The 10,945-nt window shown below is 45.1% G+C and overlaps 1 protein-coding gene across 1 annotated transcript; it reads left to right on the forward strand.

The window, feature by feature from the left end:
* The first annotated feature begins 1,458 nt into the window (after positions 1 to 1,458).
* Positions 1,459 to 4,985, forward strand: LOC120677910 (acyl-[acyl-carrier-protein] desaturase 7, chloroplastic-like). The gene is made up of 2 exons (XM_039959098.1): positions 1,459 to 1,506; positions 3,748 to 4,985. Exons 1-2 carry the CDS (start codon positions 1,459 to 1,461, stop codon positions 4,738 to 4,740), a joined length of 1,041 nt encoding a protein of 346 aa, XP_039815032.1. The 3' UTR covers positions 4,741 to 4,985.
* The last annotated feature ends 5,960 nt before the right edge of the window (positions 4,986 to 10,945 follow it).

The following is a 10,945-nucleotide window of genomic DNA, read 5'->3' on the forward strand; positions in this document are numbered from 1 at the left end:
TTGTTGCAACCAATAAATGAAATCGGGCTGAGAATTTCCGGCGCCATTTTTTAGAAGAGACTCCGATTCGTTCTAGGTTGGCAACCTTGAGCGACGCCAGAATTGACGAACAAATTGCCTGTGTGAAATATGATCAAGGGGTTGGATGCTGCTTAGTGCAAACGCAAGAAGATGTTAAATGAGATGCTAAATCGTGGAACATCGTGAACACGTTAAATGAGAACTTACCCTATGTACGGCTCCACCTCAGAAAGGTTGGTCAACAAATAAAGCATGATACGACGCCACTCTTCATGGTTCAGGGTCTTGTACCTCGCATCACTTGCACTTCCAAGTTGCCCTCGGAAAATACTAAGACTCGATTCATTATCGCCAGCATTGTAACGAGGAGGTGGATTATGCACGCTGGGAAGCTTCTCACCATAGTATTTAGTCGTGAAGTTTGACACCTCCTCCAAAATGTATGCCTCAGCAATCGAAGCCTCAATTTTGCATTTATTCTTACATTTTGTTCGAAGAACCTTCTGGCATCTTTCAACTGGATAGCACCAACGGAACTGCACAGGCCCTCCCATTCTTGCCTCATAAGGCAGATGCAGAAGCAAATGCTGCATTGGATTGAAGAAGGCTAGTGGAAAGATCTTCTCCAACTTACAGAGCAACACGGGAGCCATTTTTTCCATGTCCGCAATAACAGCCCGAGATAACTCCTTAGCACAAAGCTGACGGAAAAAATTGCTCAACTCTGCTAGCACGAGCCATACATTATCAGGTAAGTAGCCTCGAACCATCACCGGAAGAAGCCGCTCAATCCATATATGGTAGTCATGACTCTTTAGCCCGTTGATTCGCATAGTAGTCAAGTTCACACCCCTCCTAAGATTCGCTGCATATCCATCGGGAAATTGTAACTTTTGGATCCACTCTAGTGCTTCTTTCTTCTGGGCCCTCGTAAGGTCGAAGTCGGCCTGTGTCTTCTTCCATTTCCTCCCGGGTCCAGGAGTCCTCATTTCATATCTTGGTCTATCGCACAACATTGCCAGATCCACTCTTGCCTTTACGTTGTCCTTTGTCTTATCAGAAATATCCATGACTGTTCCAAAAAGTGCCTCCCCCCAATTCTTTTTAGTATGCATCACATCAATGTTGTGTGGTAGCAGAATATCATCAATATAAGGGAGCCTCCACAGCCCAGACTTCTGAGTCCAAGCATGTTCCTCACCGTACCCAACAAAACCACCGCCATCGTTGACTCGGAGAGCGTCTATCTGAGCATGAATCGCAGCACCCGTCATGATCGGCGGTGCAATTTCTGTAATTTTTACACCTTTCGTGAAGTTCTTAACGTCTTGTCTAAAAGGATGGTCAGCGGGGAGGAATTGTCGATGTTTGTCAAATGACGAATACTTACCCCCTTCCTCAACCAGATGAACTGCAGAGCTGCCTTGCATGTGGGACATGGGAACTTCCCATGAGTACACCAGCCGCAGAATATGCCATACGCGGGTAAGTCATGCAGGGAGAATTGGTACCAAACATACATTCTAAAATTTGTCTTTGTTGCTCGATCATAGGTCCACACCCCTTCGTCCCATGCCTTGACCAAATCATCAATCAGAGGCTCCATGTAAACACTCATTTTATTCCCCGGGTGCTCTGGAATAATCAACGACACGAATATGGACTGTCGTTGAAATAGGACCCCTGGAGGGAGATTCAGAGGGATAACAAACACATGCCAGCATGAGTACGAGGCGGCCACCATCCCATAAGGATTGAACCCATCTGTTGCAAGCGCAATACGTACATTACGAGCTTCATTAGCCTTGTCACGATGAATCCTATCAAAATTCTTCCATGACTCACCATCGGATGGATGCACCATCTTCTCAGGGTTGTATCGAACACCTTTCTTGTGCCAGGTCATCTGTTGCGCGGATTCCTCGGTCATGAATAGTCGTTGGATCCTCGGAATAAAAGGAAGGTAGCGTAGGATTTTCACGGGAATCGTGAGCTGCTTCTTAGCGCAGCCTCCGGGGGCGGGGAGCCGGCGCGGGCGGCCCCCGAGGTGCGGAGGGCGACCGCGGCCTCCGGGGCGGGGGCGGGGAGGCGGCGCGGGTGCGGCGGCGGGGGCGGGGGCGCGGCGCGGGTGCGGCGGCGGGGGCGGGGGCGCGGCGCGGGCGGCGGCGGCAGTGCGTGTGTGAGCGCGTGTGCGTGCGTCTGGTCTGTTGTGTGTGTGAGCGCGTGTGCGGGCGCCGCGACTAAGTGTCGCAGACTTTGCCGAGTGCCCCGATCTGGCACTCGGCAAAGAGAAAGTTTGCCGAGTGCCAGATCTGGGCACTCGGCATATTAAACTTTTGCCGAGTGCCCTGACTGGACACTCGGCAAAGTGGCCTTTGCCGAGTGCCCCGACTGGACACTCGGCAAAGTGGCCTTTCTGAATTTATTTTCAGAAATTTGTTTGAATACAATTTAAATTTTCACAAATTTCTTCAAATCATGGAAAATTTCATTGCCCATTTCACACAAGAATTCTTACTCATGTTTTACCGAAACTTTTTCCCATTATTTCAATCACAATTATTAGCTATATTTCAATTTATATGAACTAATTCTTTACATCACAAAAAAATAAAAATTACAAAACAAATTTGAAAAATAACCGAAATTTAACATTAACCAATTTATGCAGTCTATTGCATATACAAAAAAATTAGCATGCTACAGCAAAAAAATGGCATTATTTCATGCACTTTTAGTTCAAATTTAATTTAAATACTCTAGTTCGGAGAAAAAAAATAAAAATTGTCAAATGAATTCAAAAAATCTCCAAAATTTAACATTACACAATTCTTCATATCTTATGACTACAAAAAAAATGCAAGTAAAACTCCAACTCGAACATCACTCTGACTCAAAATCTCAAAGAATCCTTCTGAGTTCTCTGAAACTTCTTCGGAGATGCCTCGTTTGATAAACTACATACATGACAACTTTTCCAAAACCATTTCAAATTTTTAGCATAGACTCCCTGTATGAAGCCATGATGTCATGACAAATTTCAAGAATTTCTGATTACATTTGAATTTTATAAATTAAAAACCAATTTGTCCATAGCACACTTTGTCCCATTTCAGGATCAAGATGTTCAACTTTCCCATTCATTTATTTGAAAATGTCTCAAATTAGACTAAATAACATAAAAATCATTTTTCCATTCATTATAGTTCATTTATACTATATTTTGCAGTTCAAAATTGTATTATCCCCAAAATATCCTTTTAATGAAATAAATTAACTAAATATAGTAAACATAACAAAAAAATGTACCAAATGCTAATATGCAGTATTTTGTATAGTATAGTAGCTAAGGAAAAAGTTTGGACTGTGTTGGGGAAAAAATTTTTGTTGTTTCGCCGAGAGCTAAAGCGGACACTCGGCAAAGAGTCTGAATGCCGAGTGCCATTATAATTACACTCGGCATTAATAAATCTTTTCCGAGTGCCACAACCTGGCACTCGGCAAACGATAACGGTAACGTTTAACGGCTGTGACAGGCAACGGGCGCGGCGAGCGTACGCGTACACGTGAGGCTGTGTGCCGAGTGCTGCCCGCGTGGCACTCGGCAAAGTCAGGTTTGCCGAGTGTCTTTTGGTAGGCACTCTGCAATTTGTAACTTTGCCGAGTGCTCGATATATTGCTCTCGGCAACGCCTTCAGCACTCGGCAAATGTCGGGTTTCCGGTAGTGCTGGGCGGAGGCGCACGTGCTGCCGCTGCTGCGGCCGGCCGAGGTGGCGTGGCAGCCGTCGGACCTGCTCCCGGACCCGTCGGCGCTGGGCGACGACGGCTTCCACGCGGCGTGCCGCGAGCTCCGCGCGCGGGCGGCCGGCGTGCCCGACGCCCACCTGGTGTGCCTCGTCGGCAACATGATCACCGAGGAGGCGCTGCCCACGTACCAGAGCGTGCCCAACCGCTTCGAGGGCGTGCGCGACCTCACCGGCGCCGACGGCACCGCCTGGGCGCGCTGGATCCGCGGCTGGTCCGCCGAGGAGAACCGCCACGGCGACGTGCTCAGCCGCTACCTGTTCCTCTCCGGCCGCGTCGACATGCGGCAGGTGGACCGCACCGTGCACCGCCTCATCGCCGCCGGGATGGCCATGAACGCCGCCCGGAGCCCCTACCACGGCTTCATCTACGTCGCCTTCCAGGAGCGCGCCACCGCCGTCTCGCACGGCAACACGGCGCGCCACGTCGGCGCGCACGGCGACGACGCGCTCGCCCGCGTCTGCGGCGCCATCATGGCCGACGAGAAGCGCCACGAGGCCGCCTACACCCGCATCGTCGGCAAGCTCTTCGAGGCCGACCCCGACGCCGCCGTGCGCGCGCTGGGCTACATGATGCGCCGCCGGATCACCATGCCCGCCGCGCTCATGACCGACGGCCGCGACGGCGACCTCTACGCGCACTACGCCGCCGCCGCGCAGCAGACCGGCGTGTACACGACCTCCGACTACCGCGCCATCCTGGAGCACATGATACGGCAGTGGGGCGTGGAGGAGCTCGCGGCGGGGCTCTCCGGCGAGGGGCGGCGCGCGCGGGACTACGTGTGCGGCCTGCCGCAGAAGATCCGGAGGATGGAGGAGAAGGCCCACGACAGGGCGGCCCAGGCGCGAAAGAAGCCCACGCCTATCCCGTTTAGCTGGATCTTCGACAGGCCCGTCAGTGTCTTGCTGCCATAATTCATTCACTAGCTCCTCTTCTTCCACGAATGATAAAAGTTCTTCAAAAGTTTTACTCCAAAAGTTGTCGTCAATCTAAGCTATGCTGCTGTTTGCTTTCAACATTTTAGCATGTGATACTGATTGGAGACGTGTTCTTGAGTGTGTGAGTGTAGTGTGCATGTGTGTTGTCATTGTAATTCAGGAAACAGAAGTTGTGCTTCTACATGTGTCATGTGGTACTGCTGGTGATAATAATAAGGGTTCTCTTGATGAGCTAGGATGTATATGGTGAGCAATAATCGAAACTTTACTCTCTTTTTTTTTGGGATGTGGTTCACTGGTTCCTATGTTTGAAGCAGATCTGAATTCTTTTTCCTTTTTTTTTTGGTTCCAAGAATGCATAAAAGAAAAGAAGGTAGTAGCACAACGTCGTAAACTTGATACTTTGGACTGTAGCTAACCGGCGTATTCAATCAATCACGGGGGGAACGGACCCATGCATGCATACCCCAACAGCACGCATCACGGCCGGGCTCACGGCTGACAGGCACAGAGCCGGAGGTCGTCACATCAAAAGAAATAGAATCCTAGATAATTCTATCCTAAGTCAAATTTTACTGAGTTAGATCAAATGCGAGAAGACTATCAATATTGAAAGTCGATCAATTTTTTTATAATTTTGATCAAATTAAAAAGTTTAATTTAGGACTAAACTAAATTGTATTTTTTTATAATAAATTGTATTATTTTTAGGACGAAACGAGTAGGTATGCATTGTATTCGTCACCAAGCAAATAATTCTTCCCATTCATCTTCCTACTCATATATCAGCCGTAAACATGCATGTCTCCTATCCACCCAGGATAGAAAATTCTCTAGGCCAATCTCAATAGAAGTGTTATGAGCATTAAATTTGTTGGCATAACAGAAGAAAGAAGAGGGAGTGTCATGGGATGTGATAAAAATGTCATCACCATAACACTTTTCTAGCTCGGTTATCTAAACCTTATTTAGTTGTCTCCTTTGAAATGGAACCTTTGCACATTTAAAGTATTAAACATTCATTAATCACAAAACTAATTACAAAATTCATCTATAAACTACGAGACGAATTTATTAAGATTAATTAATCCAGCATTAGCACATATTTACTGTAGCAATTTAGTGTCTAACCATAGCCTAATTAGACTCATTAGATTCGTCTCACAATTTACAAGCAAACTATGCAATTTGTTTTTTTATTTCGTCTACATTTAATACTCCATGCATGTAAGATTCTCTTTCGATGTGATAGTTTTGGAATTTTGAATTTTACAACTAAACAAGATCCTAATTAACAGTCTTGGTAACTGTACTATCACACTCGCCACTAAGGCTGATCTAAATCATGCATTTGACATTTCATACCATCACAGACCATGCTTCCTTTTTGCAGACGCTGCTCCCCCTCGCCCATGTCTGTCACTCAGTTCCACCGAGAAATAAATTAAAACAACAAACGTGTCGGCATCGATCATCTCGGGAATTGCAACTTTCAAAATTTCTAAACAGAACAACAAGATATATATAGTTATAATATTCCATAATACATACATACATATACTAAAATAAGTTCTGAGTTCGAACAAAATCCATTGCGCGCTGTTCTGCCCATCTCCGCTGTGAGAATGAAGCCCTAATTTGCCAATTTGTATTGGAGGGCTCCGTCTCTTAGTAGGTAAGTAGTAAGTAAAACTTTCAGCAAACCCTCGTGTCTTGGCCAAAATGGGATATATATGCATCACACTTCTACAACAATCTTGTTTTTCGTCCCTTTGTTGAATTTCGTACAAAAGGACAAGTATTTGTGATTGAAAGATTTAAATGGCCGGAACTCGCCGGATGCAGGAACCTTACTCCCTCATTTTCAAATTATACACCGTTTTGATTTCTCTACGTTCTTAGTAAAAACTATGAATCTAAATATATATTACATCCTAATGCAGAGTAAGCACTATAAATCTAGAAAAGACGAAATAACATGCATTTTAAAACGGACGGATGCGAGCTAAGATTAATATTTGCCTCAATATGCTAATTAACATGTCTATTCCATGATTAAAACTAAACTTTTATTAATCCTTACATCGGAAAATTTTCCAATCCCTCGGTTCAATTTAAATCCAATAGGTTAACGATTGAATCGTCCCAATAATCCCCAACAAACTAGCAACATCATATCCATGAGTATTACTTCCATGAAAAAACATGTTGGTTTCTTTTTTCTTTTGGAATGAAAATAGGCGGATTTCTAGATTCATGTGCTAGAAGCTAGATCATCATAATTCCAGTTCCAATCCTAGAACTGATTTTTAGAATTTTATCTTCAAAAGTAGCTTCCAATTAGACTGATTTCTAGCATCTTTAAAAAATTTAGCATTTATTCGAATCTAGATCTGAATGGAATCGGACACACGGCATCAAATCCAAACATCTTAGCAAACAATCCTTGGGAGAGAAGGTTGGTAACTACTAACCTATTTTCACACCTCTTAACATGAGGCGTAAATTCATGAGCTGATGGATTTGTAAATCCCATTTGCATACCTAGCAAGTGAAAGGCGAGGTTCATTCCAATAACACAACAAAAAGTGCTTGCAAGAATAATCATCTTGTCCTTGCAACCATGATAGATTGTGATTTGTCATAGTTTACTCTTATCCCTGCAGAAGCAACAAAAGATTTAATGTGATGTGCAGCTCCTAATTTCACCAATTTGGAAGCTCATTAGCTCATTTGTTATGCAAAATAAGTCCTATAGATGTTGTATGCTAAAATTGGAGTTGTTTGTAATATTTTTGAGCTCCGAGGGCTATTTTGAAAAGTTTTCTTTATATGGTTCTTCCACACCTCGGGAATAGACAGAGAGAATTGAAGGTGCTTGTTCTTCCTCTTTATAGGGTAAATCACCGTGCGCATGCCCCGACGGGTCCCTCCGGGCAGACCTAGTCCATCGAAATTAGAAGTTCTAGTTTCTAAAACTAGAAGTTCTGGTTTCCACAACTACGCAGCAAGGAGTGTTGCTGCGGTGCATGTTTAGTGCTCAAGTATTTGGCGTGACACGTTTTCCGTCCACATCATGTTTAAGGAATCAATACTCTGGGGGTTATTTTGGTATATGCCTATAAGGTGTTCGGTGAAATTCTTGTAAGTAATTAGCTTGCTAATTTCGACGCTTCCACTGTCCCTCTGCGCTCACATTTAAGTAATACCATTAGCAAGTGAAGCTGCCTTGCACAATCTTGTTACTAGTCCCTCCATCGAATTCTTGTCGTCGTATAAGGAAATGATGAGATTCCAATATTGGTCTTCTGAATAATATTCATAATGTTCAGGAGCCTGCTATGTCTTGGGTAGGACGAGTGGTGCCTGAATCACATATTGTGCAATATTTACACGCCAAATAAACGGGCTAAACAGCCGGTAGGTGAATAATGGTATCAAGTACCTCCAGCATAATACACTATACAGAAAGACAAAGGTAGATTAATAAGACCTTATGCTTTGCGTTGCTACGGCCAGAGATTAATGCATACATTATTACCTGTTTTTTATTTTAGAAATAGTAGAGATAGAGATTAGGATTCCCAATAGAATTCGGATTGACGGCCTTGTGAATCATTGCTTTTTAAAAAAAATAGTCGAGATCGAGATTCATAATCGATCGCAAAAAGTTAGCCACCCTAGTAAACAGAAGGGTGGTATAAGGTCACCCTTCCTTGCCCGGTCCATATCAGCCAATCAACTAGCCGTGCTTTTCTCTCACAACAAATTAGCACCAGTCATAGCCAAGCGAACATAATGAATAGTGATTGGTTAGAATAATACTAACATACAGGTGTCGGAGGGGTCACCCTTTTTAACTCCTCTTTTTAACTCCTCTTGTGTATCTAGTAATTTTCAAATCTTAAAATTCTAACTTTCTTATGTCTATATTGATTGCAATCACGTACAATGGTTAAAAGAACAAGTTTAAAAAAAGTATAACGAACTTGGCATGCGCGGGCTGACGACCTACGCCGACTTCACGTTTTGGGCACAAAACTCAAAAAAAAAACGCATGCAATTGACGTACGTACGGGATAGATGTAGGACGGGCGTCAGAATGTCAGATCATGATCTGCATTAATATAATCGCCGACCAACATTACAACGAATCGGCATCACGGTTCTTTGCACCATAACGTAATTACCCCACTGGAACCGTACTGTTTAGCGTTAATACTGTGGCAGGCGGTCTGGAAAGGTGGCCTATCACCTATGAGTAGTGAGTAGTCGTTGTAGACTTAATGCCACGGAGCATGCATCCAGACAACAACAAAATGGTTTTATTTTTTAAACACCGACCAATATCTATGGAAGCTTGCAAAGCAACATTTAAGCATATGAATCTGCGATGGTTATCACTAGAATAAAGAAAAAATAGCTCTCAATAATTGTAGAATGGACAAATCATAAAGTATAATATATATTTTCCTTTTTCTCATATGCATTGAAAATATTTTCTAATATATAATATTTAATTGAGGACGGGTTTATTTAGCTCCCTGCAATGGTGGAGCCTCTACCAAAGCTCCTGAGAGCACTCTCGCCGCAAATTACTCAGTTTTCACATACGACAGTAAAAATCTAATCCAACCTATATTGCCCATCCATTTTAATGCCCGTTTGATTTGTTGACATCACGAGATACTCCGAGCATTTGTGAAGCGATTGGATTTACGTTGCACGCATGGGTCATCTTCTTGCGTGTAAAAAGCTATCTGTTTTGATGTCGCAGTAGTAAAAATTATATTAGCACCATGAGTAAAAATTTAGTGCGCACGATGGTGCCCTCGCCAGACCTCCGACAGTCTAAAATTACACCCTAAGAGCAAGTATTGTAACCGGCGGGAGAGTCGGCGAGATCCCAGGTGGCGGTGAGAGAAACGAAGAGAGAGAAGAGACCGGCATCTCGCGGCGCGCCGACTGACAGCCGGCGGATGCGCGCAGCGCGTGCTCTCATTTGCTGCGCTTCTACTGCGCCGCACTGGCCGCTTGCCGCAGCTGCCGCTGCCGCAGTAAATGTAGGCCACCCTGGCGTTCATTTCGCCCGCAGCCGGCGCATCTATAAAACATGCTCTAACACCCCGCGGTAGTAAAAAGTGTGTCCCATACCGTCCGTATGTCCTAATTTAAAGCTCACTTGTACAAACAACAGCAAGTTTGTCCTGATTTAATGTTCGCTTCACCAAACAGCCTGCTGCCCTCAGTGAGCGGGTGTTTAGTTGGTGAAAAATTTTGGGTTGGGCTACTGTAGCACTTTTATTTGTATTTGGTAAATATTGTCACACCATGAATTAACTTGACTCATAAGATTCTTCTCGCAATTTCCAGCTAAGCTGTGCAATTAGTTATTTTGTCTAACTACATTTAATGCTCCATGCATCGCGAAGAAATTTGATGTGATAAGCTACTGTAGCACTTTTTGGGTTTCTTTTTCGGAACTAAACAGCCCCTGAAGGTTTTGGCGCGATTTCAGTTGATCGGTCGTCGCGCGCGGGGTCATTGGCGGAGTTCCGACAAGCTAAAGTTATGCTCTCAGCGTGGGCAAGAGTAAAAAGCGAGCATGGGTCATCATCTAGTGCGTAAAACAAATTCGATTGATGTTGCATGTGGCAAGTGCTTGTGGCTGTACGTGTCGTCATGGGGACGTCTATTCATCGCGCGCGTCGCCGAGGAGGCTCCGGCGGTGAGATCCGGCGAGATCCGATGGCCGAAGGCAGGGGTGGAGGCGGCCGGAGGCGGAGCCGGAGGCCGGAGCCGGAGGACGAGGCGGAGGCGGAGGCGGAGGCGGGGGGGGGAGACGGAGGCGGCGGAGGTGGCGGGCGGAGGCGACGGAGGCGGGCAGAGGCGGCGGAGGAGATCGGGGCGGAGGATGAGGCGGGGCCGGCTGCGATAGCTCCACGCGAGTCGGGCGAGCTAGGAATAGACGTCCCCGGTCGTCACGGTGTTTGCTTTTAATTGCGTTGGATGTGGTGCACGCTGGTGGGGTAATAAGGGGGTGTTTTGGAATAGGGACTTAAAAAAAGTCCCAGGGACTTTTTAATATTTAGAAGTATTAAATAAATGTTAATTATAAAACTAACTGCAGAACCCTAGGGCTAAACTGCGAGACGAATCTAATGAGGTATCTTAATCCATG

This window comes from Panicum virgatum, chromosome 6N (genome assembly GCF_016808335.1).
Source record: "Panicum virgatum strain AP13 chromosome 6N, P.virgatum_v5, whole genome shotgun sequence".
Classification (NCBI taxonomy): Eukaryota; Viridiplantae; Streptophyta; class Magnoliopsida; order Poales; family Poaceae; genus Panicum; species Panicum virgatum.

Coding starts and splice junctions, on each gene's coding strand:
- LOC120677910 (XM_039959098.1), top strand. CDS start 1,459: ATGGGAACTTCCCATGAGTACACCAGCCGCAGAATATGCCATACGCGG. Junction 1,507..3,747: donor GCAGAATATGCCATACGCGG/GTAAGTCATGCA, acceptor GGTTTCCGGTAG/TGCTGGGCGGAGGCGCACGT.